A 21,321-nucleotide genomic window follows, 5' to 3' on the forward strand; every position below is an offset into this window, starting at 1 on the left:
GGGAATAATCAGTTTATCGCCCAACCCTAATGCAGACTAGTGATGGAAATCGTAAGGAGTTCAACAATTATTATAGGAGTTCATGTTAATGATTACGGTTCCTAAACGATTCCAGTAACACTCCTTTTAGCACTTTGGAGGAAGTAATATCTGGAAATAAGAAATGCAATTCTCATTGGATTTATTGGCCTCGTTTCAGATTATATTAAAACAGATTCTTGCTAAAGGTGTGTTGAGTTTTTAATAAATATATTTTATTCATTAGTTTACAAAATACCACTAATTACAACAAAACTCATGTGTATTTTCTACACTTTGTCATATAAACAAGCAGTTAGTAATTACTCTGATTTGATGCTCACAAGTTGGACATGGTGAAAAGAATGACTTGCGGTTCAGTTAGTTTTTGATTCAGTAAAAAGGCTTATAAAAAACATTTGTTTGACAAGTATCATGATATGTTTTGCTCATAAGAGTCATTAGTTTGGGAATCGGACTACCCTCAATGAGGTGCGTGGTAAGTTGTGCGTGGATCGCGGAGAGTAGCATGAGCCTCCACATGCTGCGAGTCTCCGCGGTGTCATGCACAACGAGCCACGTGATAAGATGTGCGGATTGACAGTCTCAGAAGCGGAGGCAACTGAGACTTGTCCTCCACCACCCGGATTGAGGTAAGTAACTGTGCCACCATGAGGACCTACTAAGTAGTGGGAATTGGGCATTCCAAATTGGGAGAATAGGGGATAGATAAAAAAAAAAAAAAGAATCGTTAACAGAACTGAAAGTCATGAAAATCAAATGGTGCAGTATTTTTCTTAAAAATGGAACCAGTTCTGAAGAAGAACCGGTTCTCTGTTCCCAATCCTAATGCCGGTTGTCACAATAAAAAGAACATATTTTATTGGTCCTAACCTGAGTGTCACCAGCTGAGTCGTAAGCCAACGTGGTCTCTTTTGGTTTGATTGCAGATGGCTGCATCCTTTTCTGTGCATCAGCAGTGTGAGCTCCACTTAAAAAGCCATATTTGCCTTGCATGTCCAAATCATCGATCCCAGAACCACCCATGTGTTCTTCAACCCATTCCCCAGTCCTTCCACCACTCCTGGTCTCATTCTTCCTGAGAAAGTTACCTCCAGAAGTGACTGCATCCACCTCATCATACATGGAGCTGTCATGGTAACCCCTCTCCCTTCTCCAGACCTCTGGACCACCTGGTCTTGGGATTTTTTCAGGGAACACTACTTGAATCTGATCCCGAGTTGCTTCCATGTTCCTCTCCAACTCTGGATAACCTGTTGATTCTGATCCTTGGTGGAACTGTCCATCAAGCTTCTGATGGCGATACTGTCCTGTTATCTCAACACCTGTGGCGAGACCACCAACCCCTTCAAAGCCTGATGCTCTTGCAGGTCCTGATCCCTCATGATGCCCGTCTGCCCATCTGTCCAGGAAGTCAGTTGTGTGTGTCAGGGAATCTTGCTCCCCGGTGACAGCATGTCTATTCAAAAGACTAATATGAACATATGGTGAATATTAAAGAGTATTAAAAACAAGTTCATAGTTCACTAGGAAACATTCTTGAATCTATGTCATCTTCTGGTAATAATAGGGTAAACACGCAGTGGCCAATATCTGGACACTGAAAAAAAAATTAATCTCATTAGATGATACTTTAAGCAAAGTATTTCACATATATTGTTTAAAAAGAATTTGGTCACTTTCAGGTTGTCATATTTAGTGAAACATGTCTACAGGTAATATGATGAACTACACCTGTGGTTACTTGAGGGGAAATTACTTCATACATCCACTAAAAATAACATTGGGCCAGCTGGTTCAATGCATCAAATGAAATGGAATTCAGACATTTTTAAGTGTAGCTTAAATGTCTAAATATTTTTGGGGCCACTGTAGCACTGTAGCTCCTTTAGCAATCAACAAAAATTGCAATCAGCATTACCAGGTGAACTGGTTGTACAGAATGTGAAATATTTAAGAGGAATTCCTATTAGGTTAGTTCAACAGGTTTGGCAAAATGGCATTACAATTGATCTTATTATGTTCCTTGAGTCATAGGTTTTTCTCCAATTAATAACATGAACACCCTCTATAGTTTTATTTCCTCAAACCTGTACAGATTGAGACTAAGCGTGTGGAGGGACATCCAGGATTCTCGGAGGCGTTTAAGGTCTTGCAGGATGTGAACTTTGCCCTCCTCAGAGGTCCTGGCCAGCACAGTCTGACCCTGAGCTTCAGTCTGATGAAGCTGTAGTTCCTTCTGTGGAAACTCTCCTAGCGCCCTCTAGAGGACAACAGTAATACAGAGATCAGTGTGTACAAGACCTTCATCATTTGCTAAATAATGCAAATATGCAGACACTGTCTGAGAGAGGAGAGATTAGGTGAAATCAAAAAAGCAAAAACATGATGTTTTCAACTCTTTGTTATTCATAAGTGTAATTCATGTGTTGTGAATCTGTAATTGCATATTAACACAAAGTAAATTGGTGTGTATTCTTCTGACTTCCTTTTTTTTCGGCGCTTACACTTTTGGCACAAATTTCTCACTGAAAAGAGTTTTGCATGCGCAAGGGGGAAGGCGGGTCTACCTGCTTCTTGTAACCAACCAAATGAGGTTTTCGTTGACGAGTTTACACTGACCTGATTGGTATAATTACATGACAGACAGCTTCTTCTTCATATGGCTCAGCGTCGTTCCTCTGGGTATCTCTCCTCTCTTAAATATTAAACTGAAATATTAATACATACACGATCTTTTATTGCGAGTGTAAAGTTGAGCTGACACCATTTATTGATATAAATCTCAATCCGGTGTTCAAATGTTTCTTCTTGTTGCTGTTCATTATTTTAATTATATTTTAATTACTTTAAATTATCATTGGCATGGCAAATGGGTGGTCGGATGGATGGATCTATGGATGGATGGAACTTGCTGGTATCATTGAACTCATTCTAAAAAACAAAATTATATAAGTAAACTATCTATCTGTCTGTTCACAGAGTTTTGTTTTATATGGCTTACTTTATTATTTTAGCACGAGTATTCTGTGATACTAGCTAATTCCATCTATTTAACAAAATGCCTTGCCAATGATAATCGTGTATGTATTAATATTTCAGTTTCACATTTAAGAGAGGAGAGATACCCAGAGGAACGACACTGAGCCATGTGAAGAAGAAGCTGTCTGTCATGTAATTAAAGCAATCAGGTCAGAGTAAACTGGTCAACAAAAACCTCATTTGGTTGGTTACATGAAGCAGGTAGACCCGCCTTCCCCCTTGCGCATGCAAAATCTTCAGTGAGAAATGTGGTTTTGCTTTCGAACACTGGATTAGATGACAGTGACTAAGCGTTTTTGGGTGATGTGAAAAGATACGGCAGCTTGCCCATATCTCTCCCACACCTGGCTCACCACATGCGGGTGAAGTCTCCATTCTCTATACAGTAAATCCGCTCCCGTGTTTATTACACCCGGGACATGCGTCGCGCATAATGAATAAGCTTGCACTGCTCCACACAATCAGTTTCTGTGCTAGGATGTGCATTCGAATCAAGCGTGTACCTCCTGAAAATTTATATTTGCCAATTTTAGCCACAAGAAGTGGAGAAATACATTGGTGAAGTTTTAGGATGTGAAAAAACAAACAAACAAACAAAAAAGCATTAAACATTCAACTATTAGCGCACTAAATTTCACACCATTAGAACATATACTGTATATTGTGTTTTGGTTTATAAGCTTCAATTTGCAAATTTTTTGAAGGAGAGCATTGGACAAGATGTGGAATATTTTTTTAATGAAATGCTGATAGTACATTTTTTTCTTTATCTGATTAATAAAAAACAAAAATACAAATTTTGATTAATCAGTTATCAAAACAGCTGTTAGTTGCTGCACTTCAAAATAAGAAGCTTTCAAAATCTTTCTGTAATTTTATCTAAAGGTGAAGTGTTTGATTTCCGCGGCACTAACATCACCAAATAGAACGGCAAAAATATTTATTTACAGTATTTGCGTGGGAACTATAGTTAACATAGTAAATTGTGTTTGTTAAAATTGTGCAAATAAACGGTTGCTGTGTTGAGATGGCAGAGAGCTTGTGGCCGTTACCTCAGCCTCATGTTGCCGGTTATCGATGCTCCATTCTCCATCTGACCCACAAAACGATTCCAACTTCTGCCTCATGATCATTAACCACTTCTCCAAATTCAGAATGTTGTCATGAAAACTCTCATGTTCTGCAATGCTCTCTTCACTTTCTTTCACCTTCATCTGGTAGAAACACCCATACATACACATGTAAATACATACAAACATGATCGTTCCAGGACAGACATCAAGGATTTTGGTGCAATACAAGACCGCTATCTGTGTTCAGTAAATAAAAAATAAAAAATCTGCTCGGCCACAAGTCTTCATTAAAAATGAAAGGGGGTTTGATCAAGGCCTTCATAGTCATCGTCTTCATCACCATCAAGATCAACACACAGCAGGAGGTATGGAAACCAGGGGTATGATTGCTGCGGTTTCTACAGATCTTCAGGATTAAATCAGAATCACTTGAGAAGCTGGGCATTTTTTAAGTGATTAGTAAGAAGATATGTAGCATCCCCACTTCTCATTCTGAATTTCTCATCTCTATCAATTAGAGATGGAATTTTGAAAGGAATGGTTCCTGCAAAAATAAATATTCTGTCATCAGCTGACCCTCACATCTTTCCAAACCTGTATAACTTTCTTTCTTCCATTGAACACAAAAGGAGAAATTTTGAAAAAGCCCTTTTCCATAAAATGAAAGCTATTTAATGACAAAAAAACTCCATAAAACGAGTCCATACGACTGGTTCCCTATATTACTAAGTCTTCTGAAGCCATAAATGCAAGGAACAGATCGAAACAGATCCTCTCCACTGTAGCTTTCAAACAAAATATAGCACCATTGCTTTTTGTCATTTTGTCAGTTACCTATGAACATAAGAGTGAGTGAATGATGACAGAAATGTCATTTTTGGGTGAACAATTAAATGAATGCAACAAACTAAGAAATTGGAAGTGGAACTTGGAGTCCTTTAGATAACAAATTGGAACCTTAATTAGAGCGGATCTTACCCGAACCGCCTTATAAAGCAGTTTCCAGTCTGCATACAGACGCTCAAACTTTGTCCTGTTCGTTGGGCTGGATGACACCAGCGTCTCAAGAGCTATGATATGGGCCTCACAATCCTCTAAGTCTCTCCTAATGACCTGCAGAGAGAGACACTCTTTAACATTCAGGCTGTCACCAGCAAGCCATTCCTGCTCCCACCTGGACAATCCGCTCTGAACAGCCAGCGCAAACACATTGTGCTCAGCGTGACACAACTCAGAGCTTCCTAATTTATTCACATGACTCTTTTAGTGTGTGCCGAAAGACAATTTAATCAAAAGTCACTGTGCATTTATAGCATACCCCATGCAGAGATTAAAACCAAAACATCTGTGTAAAAAGAAATTCAAAGGCTGTGTGCAAAGCAAAACTTTTTGTTTTAAGTCGGAAAGAGCTATATGTCCTATGTGAATGTGCTGCTCACCCTGAGCTGGTCTGCCTGGCTTTTCTTGGCTAGAATGTCAGGTTGGAGTCCGTCCACTGTGAGGAACCTCTCCTTTATGGAGGTCAGCTTTTTGTGTATGGAGTCATAGGCATCTGAAAAGTCCTTTGTCTTTGATATCAATCCCTAGGGACATATATTGGATAGCACGTGGTTATGGGAGTTAAGATAACATTACACATTTTTAAGAGGACAGTCATGCAAGTTATACAGGTGCATCTCAATAAATTAGAATGTTGTGGAAAAGTTCATTTATTTCAGTAATTCAACTCAAATTGTGAAACTTGTGTATTAAATAAATTCAATGCACACAGACTGAAGTAGTTTAAGTCTTTGGTTCTTTTAATTGTGATGATTTTGGCTCACATTTAACAAAAACCCACCAATTCACTATCTTAAAAAATTAGAATACATCATAAGACCAATAAAAAAAAATTTTTTAGTGAATTGTTGGCCTTCTGGAAAGTATGTTCATTTACTGTATATGTACTCAATACTTGGTAGGGGCTCCTTTTGCTTTAATTACTGCCTCAGTTCGGCGTGGCATGGAGGTGATCAGTTTGTGGCACTGCTGAGGTGGTATGGAAGCCCAGGTTTCTTTGACAGTGGCCTTCAGCTCATCTGCATTTTTTGGTCTCTTGTTTCTCATTTTCCTCTTGACAACACCCCATAGATTCTCTATGGGGTTCAGGTCTGGTGAGTTTGCTAGCCAGTCAAGCACACCAACACCATGGTCATTTAACCAACTTTTGGCAGTGTGGGCAAGTGCCAAATCCTGCTGGAAAATGAAATCAGCATCTTTAAAAAGCTGGTCAGCAGAAGGAAGCATGAAGTGCTTCAAAATTTCTTGGTAAACGAGTGCAGTGACTTTGGTTTTCAAAAAACACAATGGACCAACACCAGCAGATGACATTGCACCCCAAATCATCACAGACTGTGGAAACTTAACACTGGACTTCAAGCAACTTGGGCTATGAGCTTCTCCACCCTTCCTCCAGACTCTAGGACCTTGGTTTCCAAATGAAATACAAAACTTGCTCTCTTCTGAAAAGAGGACTTTGGACCACTGGGTAACAGTCCAGTTCTTCTTCTCCTTAGCCCAGGTAAGACACCTCTGACATTGTCTGTGGTTCAGGAGTGGCTTAACAAGAGGAATACGACAACTGTAGCCACATTCCTTGTGGCTCTTGATGCCTTGACCCCAGCCTCAGTCCATTCCTTGTGAAGTTCACCCAAATTCTTGAATCGATTTTGCTTGACAATCCTCATAAGGCTGCGGTTCTCTCGGTTGGTTGTGCATCTTTTTCTTCCACACTTTTTCCTTCCACTCAACTTTCTGTTAACATGCTTGGACACAGCACTCTGTGAACAGCCAGCTTCTTTGGCAATGAATGTTGGTGGCTTACCCTCCTTGTGAAGGGTGTCAATGATTGTCTTCTGGACAACTGTCAGATCAGCAGTCTTCCCCATGATTGTGTAGCCTAGTGAACCAAACTGAGAGACCATTTTGAAGGCTCAGGAAACCTTTGCAGGTGTTTTGAGTTGATTAGCTGATTGGCATGTCACCATATTCTAATTTTGTGAGATAGTGAATTGGTGGGTTTTTGTTAAATGTGAGCCAAAATCATCACAATTAAAAGAACCAAAGACTTAAACTACTTCAGTCTGTGTGCACTGAATTTATTTAATACACGAGTTTCACAATTTGAGTTGAATTACTGAAATAAATGAACTTTTCCACGACATTCTAATTTATTGAGATGCACCTGTAGTCTCAGCCATGCATGGTAGAGTGGGTAATTATTTTTGGACAGATGGAAAGTTTGATAGCCAGGGGTTTAATCTACATGCAAATATGAATATCAAGATATTCTCAATATTTTTGGCCATTTACAAATATATATATATATATATATATAGCACACTATTCATATTCTTATGGAAACTGATTCAAAAACTAAATGAAAAAACAATATTGCAAGGTCCTTTTTTACTTAAAACAATGAGCGCATCTACATGTACAATCTTACATCGATTATGCTTAAAGCTGTACTACTGGGGGGCCTGGGTAGCTCAGCGAGTATTGACGCTGACTACCACACCTGGGTAACGCGGCATTTCCATTGACATTCTATGGGCGGTACTGTTGTAATACTCTCCTATGATAGAACCGCGGAGGTTATTATCTCAGTAAATAAAAGAATCTCTGACAGCGCTTCCCTGTCAGTGATAAAATGGAGAAAGGAGCTCTTAGTGCTGTATGATGTACAAAATGAGCCTAGATGGGACTTGTAAGGTGCATTTTAATTACCACAGAAGCAAGTCAAGTCTTAACTATCACTAAAACTCAGAATGAGACGTTTTTGTCTAGAAGCGCTTTTCATGGTGAGTTCAAAGCTCAGGAGTTGACACTCTGACACGAATCATGAATGCAGCTTCACGACTGCTGTAACAAAGCGGATAGCCACAGTCTACCAGCAGATTAATATTGTGGAGGATGAGAGTTTAAGAGATTTAATGCCCATTGCAATGATTATGCAACCTATGGGGAAACTAGTTCTTTCAATTAGTCAAACTCCCACTTAGACTTTGGGAAATGTTTAATGTTACTCGAATTGGTGCCGTTTTTGTGCATTTCTTGTGAAAGGCTTTGTTTGGAAAATGTTAATAAAGCATTATATTGTTACATATTGTTTTGTTTTCTTTCCTGAGATTGAAATAATGCATTTTGACAATAAGAAAATAAGTATATATAGTGTCGGTTTTCAGCACTTTCAAAATGTGCAATTAATCGTGATTAACTACAAAAATGTATGTGATTAATCGCAATTAAAAAAAATGTAATCGACTGACAGCACTACTGTTTATATTTTGACGTCAAAGCACAGAATAATTAGATTATGGTATTTTATGTAAACGTTGTAGTTTTTTTGGAATAAGCTGATTTTTTACAGTTATCAGCATATTGCTGTGCATGTAAACACGCTCAATGTTTAAAATAAAGGTAGGCCTTTCACACATTTGAAGGATTTACAGTCACAATTTGCAATGACAATTGCAATGAAATAAATGTACATAAAAATAGACAGTGGTTTTAAAAATCTAATTTCATAGCGTTTATGTCTGAGTAGTATTGCTAGTCTCAGTTCATGTGTTTTTTTGTACAACATTTTTTGGTGCTTAGTAAAAAAACTATAATCTCAAAAATGACGATATAACCTGCCTAGCATTGTTGTTGTTGTTTTTTTTACATAAATAATGAGCCTCTCTTCTAAGTTGAATAAATTTCTGCTTTGATTCTGAAGCAGACCTTGCCATCACAAATTTATTTTCCCATTTTGGATGTAGCTTTCCATTACATGCTAGAGAACTTCTTGGCAAATACATATGATTACTAGACATAAATGCACTGATAATGTAAATATTATTTTAAAAATTAGGTAATTCACTCAATGCAATTGATTCTCTCTCCATATTTGACATCAGCAGAACAGGTTTTTGAGTAAGAAAGTTTGAATTAGTAACAATCGTGATGAGGCCTCTTATTTTCTCCATCGCGGGATTGGAATGTTCATTCCCTATAAAGTGCTATAGAAACAATATTTTATATCTGTTGACTAATGTTTACAGATTTATAGCCAGTAAATCGCCCACTTCTACTGATATTATGGCTGGGCGATATGGCAAACAAATTCAATCTCGATTTTTATCAAACTTATGGACACTTCACGATTAGATTTTTTTCAACTTTTAAATGTACTCCAACATGATTCAAATTTTATGTTCTTTATTAGAATGCATGGCAACAATGGTTAGAGAAATCCAAGTTATTTTCTTTAGTTATTAATTCCAAGTTATTAATCTACAGACATATCAAAATTTTGGGCTGTGGCTGGTGGGGAACCTGCAGGCGGTTCTTGCGCTGTTGGAGCTGGCTGTGGAGTAACTCTCTCTTCCTCATATCCCCGCTGAGCTCCTCTAACAGATCATCCGCTTTCTCCTGGCCAAAAACAGAGCCAAGCAGGTCACTCTTCACCTGGAGCAAACTCAAGCGCTCTTGCAGCTGCACACTGTTTTTCAGTAACTTCTACAAAGCACAAAAGAACAAAGAGCACAATCAATAACTTCAAAGACAACAAAGGGCTATCATAGAATTAAGAATTTAAAAAGGCTAAATGCATTGCAAATGCTTCAATGCAATAAGATTGCATCCAAAATAGGTTGTAGCAAAATGAAAATAGTGTGCAGTCTTGTTTTTCTTAATTCAAAGTTGAAATCAAAGACATCTGGTGTCAAGAATGGTGAATGGAAACATCAGAATGAAATGTCTAAAAACCTGTCCAGCAGTACAATCTTTAAGGGTGTAACTCTGACAATGTTTTCAATGTTTCTTCACTAAATAGGACTGAGTGTTGATACAGTTTTCCCGATTCGATTCCAATTCACAAGCCCTTAATTTGATTCGGATTTTGTTTTGATTCGACTCTATATACTGTACTTCAGTTATAATGTTCATTTTGCTTACATATGAAAGAAATTAACCCCCAAAGTCAATTATACAGGGGACCTTCTAACAGGGTACATTATGAAAATATACAGTATATATATATATATATATATATATATATATATATATATATATATATATATATATATATACATATATACACATACACACACACACACATACATATATACACATATACATACATAATATGTCATTATAAAACTAAAATGTAATAAAAAAAAAGGTTTTTGAAATTGATGACTTGGACCAAATAATAAAGAAAAGCAGCCACTAAGTGCCCAACATAGATGGGAACTCCTTCAGTACTGTTTAAAAAGCATCCCAGGGTGATACCTCAAGAAGTTGGTTGAGAAAATGCCAAGAGTACATGTCTGCAAATTCTAGGCAAAGGGTGACTACTTTGAAGATGCTAAAATATAACACAGTTTTGATTTATTTTGGATTTTGTTTAGTCACAACATAATTCCCATAGTTCCATTTATGTTATTCCATAGTTTTGATGACTTTACTATTATTCTAAAATGTGAAAAATAATAAAAATAAAATAAATAAATAAATAAATAAATATATATAATAAAGAATAAGTGTTTCAAAAAACTTTGGCAAGAAAGTTTTGGCTGTGTGGACTTTACCTCGATGTTCTGCACGAGCAGAGCGATATGGGAGAATTCTGTCACATCTGAAGAGGCCTCCAAAACCTGTGAAACTGTCTGACTCCACTGGCTGAAGCCATACAGAGGGTCCTGCAGTATCTGCCGAAGAGCTGTCTCACTTTCAGAGGACAGTCTAAAAGATCTGCCCTTCACACTACAACAGGACACAAAACAACTCTACTAAGTAGTCCTATACAGTAGAAGGCTTTGTGCTTACAGGGATTCCAACACAATTAAAATAAATATATGTGGTAAACCCTTGTGTAATGCCCTAATTGTGTGAAGCGCTTACATTAGCACTCTCTAAGGGCTGGATACACATTATTTACAGTTGACTAGGCCCCATGAGTGACATCACAATGACTGTAACACAAAGGGGAAGGTAACCTTCCTGTGACAAGCCTCCCATTGTGTCTGTGGTGACAGAATGTTTACGAATGACAGTATCAATAGATAACAATTAATAAACTATCCATCAAAGCCTCATATGCCTGAGGCTCTCTGTGGGTGAGTGACTGCTGCTCACCTCTGGTATTCCTTAATCACTGCAAGCATCTCATCAGACAGAGCTTTGGAATCCTGCGGGAATCGGAATAGCTCTTTCAACTGGGATTTCAGCTCTTCCACCCTGGGCTCCTCTACGATGAGCTTGTTACGCACACCCTGAAATGCAAACATGAAAAACAAATCAATAAAACGAGTAAACACATGAGTTCATAATGAGAGCTCATCCAAATGGGATTAATGCATAATTTCTCCACATGGGGTCCAAACAGTTTTGATTGATCTAAAAAGGTTTTCAAAGTTTTCAGTTCTTCCCCGCTGTCAACAGCAAACTTAGCCAAACTGGTTACTTTGTCAGACTGAAATAAATATGTCAGTTTTCAAATTCAGTTTTCACCAACTACAATGGATTAAGGGCATTTTGATAAAAGCTTAATTATACTATAGTATATTGGAACTGCCCTTTATCTAACAGATTTATTTTGTGTTTCACATAAGAAAGTAAGTCATACAGGTTTTGAACGACATGAGGTGAGTAAATGTTGACAGAATTGTCATTTTTGGAATCATTATAGGAAAATTTATTCACCCTCATGTTGTTCCAAACCCATTTGATTTTCTTATGCACCAAAGATGTTTTAATGAATATCTCAGGCAGTCTTTTCAATATTCGTCAGTACCAGTGGATAATGTCTCACTTTAAATCTTATAAAAGGGCCCAAAAGTGTTATAAAAGTAGTCCATGCAACTCATGTCTCGTATTCAAAGTCTTCTGAAGACATATCATGGGTTTTGGTGAGAAACAACAAGAAAATGTACGTAATTTTCAGTAAAAAAATAAATAAAAATTGGGATAATCCAGTCAGCAAATTATATACAGTTGTGCTCAAAAGTTTGCATACCCTGGCAGAAATTGTGAAATTTTGGCATTGATTTTGAAAATATGACTGATCATGTAAAAAATTTATTTTATTTAAGGATAGTGATCATATGAAGCCATTTATTATCACATAGTTGTTTGGCTCCTTTTTAAATCATAATGATAACAGAAAACACCCAAATGGCCTTGATCAAATGTTTACATACCCTTGAATGTTTGGCCTTGTTATAGACACACAAGGAGACACACACAGGTTTAAATGGCAATTAAAGGTTAATTTCCCACACCTGTGGCTTTTTAAATTGCAATTAGTGTCTGTGTATAAATAGTCAATGAGTTTGTTAGCTCTCATGTGGATGCACTGAACAGGCTAGATACTGAGCCATGGGGAGCAGAAGAGAACTGTCAATAGACCTGCGTAACAAGGTAATGGAACTTTATAAAGATGGAAAAGGAGCACAATACTTGTTAACCCCTCTCCAAACATAGCGCTTATGGTTGTGACCATAAAGCTCTATTTTGGTCTTGTCACTCCAAATTACAGTGTGCCAGAAGCTGTGAGGCGTGTCAAGGTGTTGTCGGGCATATTGTAACCAGGCTTTTTTGTGGCATTAGCTTATTTCTGGCAACTCGACCATGCAGCTCATTTTTGTTCAAGTATCATCGTATTGTGCTCCTTGAAACAACCACACTGTCTTTTTCCAGAGCAGCCTGTATTTCTCCTGAGGTTACCTGTGGGTTTTTCTTTGTATCCCGAACAATTCTTCTGCCTGTTGTGGCTGAAATCTTTTTTGGTCTACCTGACCTTGGCTTGGTATCAAGAGATCCCCGAATTTTCCACTTCTTAATAAGTGATTGAACAGTACTGACTGGCATTTTCAAGGCTTTGGATATACTTTTATATCCTTTTCCATCTTTATAAAGTTCCATTACCTTGTTACGCAGGTCTTTTGGCAGTTCTTTTCAGTTCCCCATGGCTCAGTATCTAGTCTGCTCAGTGCATCCACGTGAGAGCTAACAAACTCATTGACTATTTATACACAGACACTAATTGCAATTTAAAAAGCCACAGGTGTGGGAAATTAACCTTTAATTGCCATTTAAACCTGTGCGTGTCACCTTGTGTGTCTATAACAAGGCCAAACATTCAAGGGTATGTAAACTTTTGATCAGGGCAATTTGGGTGATTTTCTGTTACCATTATGATTTAAAAAGGAGCCAAACAACTATGTGATAATAAATGGCTTTTTTTTGCATGATCAGTCCTATTTTCAAAATCAATGCCAAAATTTCACAATTTCTGCCAGGGTATGCAAACTTTTGAGCACAACTCCAAATAAGCAAATAATGCATACATAAAAAAAGAAAGAAATAATGCAAGTAAACACTTGCAGAAAACATCCAAAATGATGTAAACACTTAAAAACAATGACCAAATTAATGCATTTACATTTATTCATTTAGCAGACGCTTTTATCCAAAGCGACTTACAAAATGAGGAAACATTCTCAGCAGGCTGCGGAATGCATCTTTTGGCTTTCATAATATTCTTTTGCGTGCTTCATTTGAGGAGGTAAAACAAATTGCTTGTATTACTAGTGATTATCGTTGTGCGACATTACATTTGAGGGTTACATTTATCTGCTTGGTGCTGGCTTTTGCGAAGCTACACCACAGATGTCCCACCTGTTTCAATAACAAGCTCCTCTTCATGTTCTTGACTTGTTTGGGAGTTGTCCCGTTCTGTTGAGATGTTTTTTCAGGGTTTTTCCATAGTCAAAAATGATTGAGTAGCGTAAGTGATCCCTCTCTGCACTCTCCTGTAAATATCGGGAAGCCTGCTGGACTTGCGTGCACTTGCGTACTCCAAAGATAGTACCCACGACATGCACATGAAACACAGATGCGCGTGTCAGATGAGAATCATATTAAGCGCTTCTGAAGTGCCAAACGCGAGATGAATGTCATGCTCTGGTGGCGCCGAAAATGCTAATGCCATAAAAACTCTGTTCATGTTTCTTAAATTCTCTCAGTCTTACATGAAGCCCTGCCCACTGATAGACAAGCCCACGTTTCCACATGGATATTTACAAATTGCGATAAACACGATATAGCAAAATTTATATCGATTGACACTTTATATCGTTGCCATGATATCGATAACGCCCAGCCCTACCTCCGACTGAAGAGAACAAGACCTTAAGCACAACTTTCGGTAGCTGTGGCACCCTTGGCCAAAATCAAGTTGTTCTGAACTGGCTAGTGATATAACGGCTTTAATATACTGTTATTAGAAGGATTTTAGGCCCATTTGTGGACGGGGTTCCCCAGCAACGTTGCAGAAATAGAAACCAAGTCAAGGATAGAGGTCCCTGTCACTTGTCGCATGTCGCTGTTGCTGCTGGTTAGGACAAAAACTCTGATTAACAAGGAAAAGACCCCTTTTATTGCGTGTCGCATCACGACTGGCTAGGACACGGTGTTACACATAAGAAATAAGTAATTCGGGACAGGTTTGGAAATGACATGAGGGTGAGTGAATTATGATCCATTTTTCTTTTTTGGGTGAACTATTCCTTTAAATGCATTAAAAAGTAAATAAACAGTTGTGTGGCCATCAGTGTGGAGGTATTCCACGCCATTAAGCAAAACAACTTGCAGAATTCCATTTACAGGTTCACAAATTGCTGTCACACCCCACATTAGAATTTATCTGGGGCATTCCCTAAATCACTAATATGCTGTCACATAAATATGCTGAGCCTCCAACTCTGCCCTTCAGCAAGACACGGTCTTTGAGAGTGGTGAAAATGAGTGGACCAGAATGCTAACCGTGTGCGTCTTCCATTGAGCTACTAAGTGTTCCTCGGTCAGCTCTCCATCTCTGCTCTCCAAATCACTGCTGAGGGTCTGGACCAGGGTTTGAATCTGCACGAGATCCGACCACAGCTGCTTACAGCGGTTAGAATACTCGCTCTCAGAGTCCAGCGAGCTCTGGAGCTGTTCATGAATCTCCACCAGTGCCTGCCGTAATCTCTGCCAGGCCAGCCTCAACTCCACCATCTCTTCTGTGATCTTCTCTGCACCTGCTGGAGACGTGTTGGCTATCACCGCCTCAGACAAGCTTTCAATGTGCTGGAGAGTGAGCTCTTCTTTGGCTATACTGGCATCCAGCTTCTGATACTGGTTGGAAGAAACATATTTTTAAATACACACAGAATCTCAAAGGTCTTCCTTCATGCGAAATAAGGGCTTGTGGATTTAATAGGACAGCCTTTAAATAATGTGTGAAAGTGAAAAATTTAGGACAGAAATGTACTACTATTGCATAATAATATAATATAATATAATATAATATAAGCTGGGTTCCAGAAGTAAATTGTAAAGTTGACCAGGAATACAATGATAGATTGTAATGAAAGTTTTAAGTGTGGCTTAAGTGTGCAAATTCTTTTTGGGGCCACTGTGGTGACAAACTCTTTTATTTTAAAAGATCATGGGAAATTTGATGTTTCATGTTATGACCCCTTTAATATAAAAGCACTGAAAAAAAAAAAAAATGGAAAATGAGGACACAAATGATAAAGTAGATGGCTAAAAGCTGGAATGATGATTTCACAGTCTGACTTCCAAAGTAGGAATAATTTTCCCAGTTGACCGTTCTGACCTCCCCTCCCCAAAATAATTAGGTTGTCGTACCTTCAGGGATTTAAGTCTATTCTGTGTTGTATCTTCCACGTCGCTGAAATGGCTGATTTCCTCTGTTTTAGAAACCAGCCAGGTTTGGAATTTATGAACACAACTTTGGTATTGCTGGTGCTCCTCTGCTATTTTCTGTGCTAATGCCAACCTCTCCTGCAAATAAAAAGTAATGAAATATGTTACAAAAAAACACATACAGACAAATATGTGGCATGAGGGTAGCTTACTATTCTTTACTATTTAATCTGAATTAAAGAGGTAGTTCACCCGACATGAAAATTCTCTCATTATTTACTCACCCTCATTCCATCCCAGATGTGTATGACTTTCTTTCATCTGCAGAACACAAACGAAGATTTTTAGAAGAACAGATCAGCTCTGAAGGTCCATACAAATCAAGTGAATGGTGACCAGACCTTTCAAGCTCCAAAAAGCACATAAAGGCAGTGTAAAAGTAATCCATAAGACTCCAGTGGTTTAATCCATGTCTTCAGAAGCGTTATGATAGGCGTGAGTGAGAAACAGATCAATATTTCAATCCTTTTTTACTATCAATCTCCACTTTCACATTCTTATTTTGATTTTGGTGTGAAAGTGAAAGTGGAGATTGATAGTAAAAAAGGACTTAAATATTGATCTGTTTCTTACCCAAAGTGATTGCATCGCTTCAGAAGACATATTTTAAATCACTAGAGTCGTATGGACTACTTTTATGCTGCCTTTATTTCATTTTTGGAGCTTGAAAGGTCTGGTCATCATTCACTTGCATTGCATGGACCTACAGAGCTGAGATATTCTTCTAAAAATCTTTATTTGTTTCAGCTGAAGTAGGAAAGTCATATACATCTGGGAAGGAACGAGGATGAGTAAATGATGAGAGAATTTTCATTTTTGGATGAACTATCCCTTTAATGTATTACACATTCAGAGCAATAACATTTTTACCTTCAAATAAGTCTGATTTGCATTCAGAATTATCATACAAGTTATATTTTTTAATTATATTGTCAGCTATAATTTATGAAGACCTGAGTTCACACCTTTTGACCAATTAATTTCCATGACTTTTCCAGTTGTTTGTGATTACTGGATAAGGATTTTTAAAGTCATTATTAGAGGTTACACTCTAGTCTTTGAAATATTATAGAGCTGAGCAAAACAAAAAATATATATATTTATTGACCATAGAAATTTCCATATCTTTTTTAGATTTGATTAATTTCCATGACTTGTCAAGGTCTGAAAATCATGTGTTTAAAATTATCTGATACTTCCAGGTTTTCCATGATTGTGGAAACCATGAAAGACCCACCAATATTTAATTCTTTCATAAGAACTATATGTTTGTCAGGGGCCACACACATTCCAACATATCAGTGACAGCGGTGTGGAAATTAAGGGCAGTATGTTCTGTTTTCGTATTGAAACAAGATCATATGTATACCCAGCAAGATTAGTGTAAAAACATGGAAGACAAAAGATTAAAAGGCTGTTGTTTATTGACTTATATAGTTCCATGCTGAGGAGCCTTATGTAAAATTCACAAAAAAAACATAGCTTCAAAGTCTTATCTTCAAATCCTTGAAATGCAGCATGCTATTTGAGAACAAAGACACTAACCCTCAAATAAAACCCTCAAAATTCTTAAGTAAACTTTCTGAAATGAGTATGAATATACAAAATATTTTTGATTAGGCATTTGGGTGTCAAGAATAATGTTACACTCATTGATATCAAATATTACTTTGATCTGTTTCATGTTTACCTGTGCTCTGTCTCGAATGTGGTTGTAGGCATCTTGAAGTGCATTCTGAGCCTGCTCATCTACACTGGGGTCTTCAGTGCGATTATACAGGGTTGCAGCCTCATCCAGGAGCCTCTCCAGAAACTGAGCCTGGGCTTGGATGTCATTGTGCATGACCCGAAGATGATCCACCTGCCAAAGTTTCTCCTGCAGACCCAGCTGCATTTCAAGTAGTGGTTCCAGAGCCCTGTGCATCTTCTCCAGCCACATTTCAAACTCATCATGGGCCTTCAGGTATTCGCTCCAGTGCAGCCACACCCATTCGATACGACTGAAAAAACAAGCAATCAAATAAACAAACACCAAATGCAAATATATCCTCCTGACACCCAACAAATAGATTGTCATTTATGTTTTTTTAATTATTAGCAGTTTTGTTGTATAAGCAACATATTACAAAGATTTTTTTAAATCTACTTATCTATCCATCCACCCATCCATCTATCTATCTCAGGATGTCTTCTTTGAGATAAACTAAGACTTTAAACAGCAGCATGCTCTCAGAGATATTGACAAAAATCTTTTGTCATCTGCAGTGTTGCGCATTCCGAGATGCTATTCCGCTCACTACAATTGTACAGAGTGGTTATCTGAGTTACCGTAGCCTTTCTGTCAGCTCGAACCAGTCTGACCATTCTCCGTTGACCTCTCTCATCAACAAGGCATTTCTGACCACAGAACTGCCACTCACTGGATGTTTTTTGTTTTTGGCACCATTCTGAGTAAACTCTGGAGACTGTTGTGCGTGAAAATCCCAGGAGATCAGCAGTTACACAAATACTCAAACCAGCCCGTCTGGCACCAACAATCATGCCATGGTCGAAATCACTGGGATTAATTTTTTTCCCCATTCTGATGGTTGATGTGAACATTAATTGAAGCTCTTGACCCGTATCTGCATTAATGTATGCATTACACTGCTGCCACACGATCGGCTGATTAGATAATCGCATGAATAGGTGTGCAGGTGTTCCTAATTAAGTGCTCAGTGAATGTATTTTGTGGTATATAATGAGAACAACTGTACCTGTGGCAGTGAATTATGTAGGTTAATGTCTCATCCCATAGCGCTTTCAGATCTTTGAGTTTTGAATGAGTCTGATTCTTCATCTCTTCATCTCCATTTTGGAGCAGAGCTTCAGATGCCACAAGAACCCTGTCCATCTTCACATGGCCTTCAGGCTCTGAACTATGGATTTTCTTTATGACAAAAAATGTTACATTCCAGATGAAAATGAAAAACGGATGTCATTAGCAGCAGTATTCTGCATTTAAATATGTGCTTAATATGTAGTGAAATGTTGTAAGACAACTGCATGCAAGCAGGGAAAGTTGATGAGATTTATATCCATGTTTGACAACCAGAAAGTGTCCAAATCCTTTTTTGTTTTAATTTTGAATAGAATAAAAACTAAAAAACTTGTGAAATTATTTGCTTAAAGTGTACTTGCGTCATCTTTCTTGGAAATAAACACCACTTTGATATCTACTGAAATTCAACATTTTAAATTGTGGCTTAAGTTTCCAAATACTTTTTGAAGCCACTGTATTCAGTGATCTGAACTACGATCACAAGAGCTTCTTTAGCAATCATGACAGACCTTTGCAAAACTGAGCTGGCTCTATTTCAGGACTAGTGAGCACTCATAGGTCAAAAGTCAACTGAACTCTCACCTCTGTCTCTCTGAGCCTGGCCTCCAGCGCTGATCTGGGCCCTTGGGTGTTATCATTTTGTTTAAGCCTCTCCTGGACGGCCTGCATCCAGGACAGGGCTTCCTCCAAACTTTCCCTGAACTCATGCTGCTCTTGCTGGGTCATAGGTTTAAGGCAGGCTAATGCAAAAGCAACAGGGTGGGCACTTTTACTATGATGCAAAACAGTCGTGAATTTAGAATACACAAAGCCCTCTTACATACTCTAATTTTACTGTTTCAATAATTTGTCATTTAGCCAATGGTTTTATCCACATGCAGTGACTTGTTCCTGTAACTCAGCTGGTAAAGTATGGCACTAGCAATACCAAAGTCATGTGTTTGATTCCCAGAGAACCCACATACTGATAAAATACATTGTTTTCTGTAAGTTGCTTTGGATAAAAGCATCTGCCAAATAAATAACTGTAAAATACTTAACCCTCAGAGACCCAAGCATAAAGAGTGATGATGTATTTTCTTTTTTTCCCTCCTTGACTGTGTTTTAAGGAAGCCACTAATTATACAAATCTTTATTTTTTAAACAAACAGTATTTTGATTGGGGGTGTGACTTTAGCAAGCTGTAACATTCAATATGCAATTTTCTTCCCACCAAATCTGTTTGTGAAAGATACAGTTTAGAGTGTCAGCTACTTTTTGGTTTTTAACCATTTTAAATAAAAAATATAAAATAGGTATTGTGCAATTGCTGTAAACACACGATGCAATTCTGCTACACTAGGTCTCTAAAGGTTAAATTGCATTTATTAAAAAGACAGTACCCTTGATGCAGCTTCATTAACCATTAAATGTATGGGAATGTCACCAAACACTCTTACATATTCTGGTCTTTAGAGACCTGGAACATATATCTATCAAAAATGGATCTACAATAAACCCGGACAGTGAACAATTTTCAAAATATGTTCAAGACAATTAGAAAATAACAAAATAAAATATACTTTTATATATTCTGATGTTTTATTTTTCATTTATCAAAGAGAAAATGCAACAAATCAGGACAAACCTAGAACAGGATTCATTACTTTCAAACTGAAATTTTATGAGACACAACTGGCTGTCAAACACATACTGAGCTACACATAAAACATAATCTACACATAAGTTACACATAAGTATTTTCTCAGGCACTTATTGAGTTTAAATAGATGCACAACTTACATCATTTCAGTAGTACACCCAAATGACAATAGTCATATCATACTGTTCATTTGTTGTACTTGCTATAGTTTACTTCCATGTTGTTTCTTCATCAAATAGCAATGTCAAATGTAAATCACTAAAACAACAGCGCCACCTTGAGTAAGAAATAGCATGTATATTATGTACTGTATGTGTACATGCATATGGAATACTGATTCATTTCCATTGTTACCACAGAAAATCAATGTGATATAGTATTTATTTTTATGAAGTACTCATTTCTCTTGTAATGAACAAAGAAACAGATATCCTGTAATAGTAAACTTATATCATAAAAAATATCATTTATGGAAGTGCAAAAATCCCAGACACTATTACATACCTAGGGTCTCTAATGACCCTATACACTTTTGGTGTTTAAACCATTAAATATATATATATATATATACACATACACACACACACACACTGGTGGCCAAAAGTTTGGAATAATGTACAGATTTTGCTGTTTCGGAAGGAAATTGGTACTTTAATTCACCAAAGTGGCATTCAACTGATCACAAAGTATAGTCAGGACATTACTGAAGTAAAAAAAACCATCATCACTATTTGAAAAAAGTCATTTTTGATCAAATCTAGACAGGCCCCATTTCCAGCAGCAATCACTCCAACACCTTATCCTTGAGTAATCATGCTAAATTGTTAATTTGGTACTAGAAAATCACTTGCCATTATATCAAACACTGCTGAAAACTATTTGGTTCATTAAATTAAGCTTAACAT

The 21,321-nt window shown here is 37.5% G+C and overlaps 1 protein-coding gene across 3 annotated transcripts in view; it reads right to left on the bottom strand.

Moving 5' to 3' along the window:
- LOC127455426 (nesprin-3-like) overlaps positions 1-21,321 on the bottom strand; it is a 41,877-nt gene that overhangs the window by 18,758 nt on the left and 1,798 nt on the right. The window contains exons 2-15 of one of the 3 annotated variants that reach the window (XM_051723326.1): positions 20,557-20,692; positions 19,357-19,514; positions 18,710-18,882; positions 17,644-17,953; positions 15,876-16,031; positions 15,009-15,359; positions 11,319-11,455; positions 10,772-10,946; positions 9,516-9,698; positions 5,594-5,737; positions 5,133-5,267; positions 4,134-4,295; positions 2,130-2,302; positions 913-1,510 (exon numbers count right to left, since the gene is read on the bottom strand). In XM_051723326.1, coding sequence (XP_051579286.1) covers positions 913-1,510; positions 2,130-2,302; positions 4,134-4,295; positions 5,133-5,267; positions 5,594-5,737; positions 9,516-9,698; positions 10,772-10,946; positions 11,319-11,455; positions 15,009-15,359; positions 15,876-16,031; positions 17,644-17,953; positions 18,710-18,882; positions 19,357-19,500 — 2,841 coding nt within the window. In that variant the 5' untranslated portion in view covers positions 19,501-19,514; positions 20,557-20,692. The remainder of the gene's footprint in view (positions 1-912; positions 1,511-2,129; positions 2,303-4,133; positions 4,296-5,132; positions 5,268-5,593; positions 5,738-9,515; positions 9,699-10,771; positions 10,947-11,318; positions 11,456-15,008; positions 15,360-15,875; positions 16,032-17,643; positions 17,954-18,709; positions 18,883-19,356; positions 19,515-20,556; positions 20,693-21,321) is intronic. The other 2 variants (XM_051723328.1, XM_051723329.1) reach the window with 2 other exon arrangements.

The sequence above is a fragment of the Myxocyprinus asiaticus genome, chromosome 17 (genome assembly GCF_019703515.2).
Source record: "Myxocyprinus asiaticus isolate MX2 ecotype Aquarium Trade chromosome 17, UBuf_Myxa_2, whole genome shotgun sequence".
Lineage (NCBI taxonomy): Eukaryota > Metazoa > Chordata > Actinopteri > Cypriniformes > Catostomidae > Myxocyprinus > Myxocyprinus asiaticus.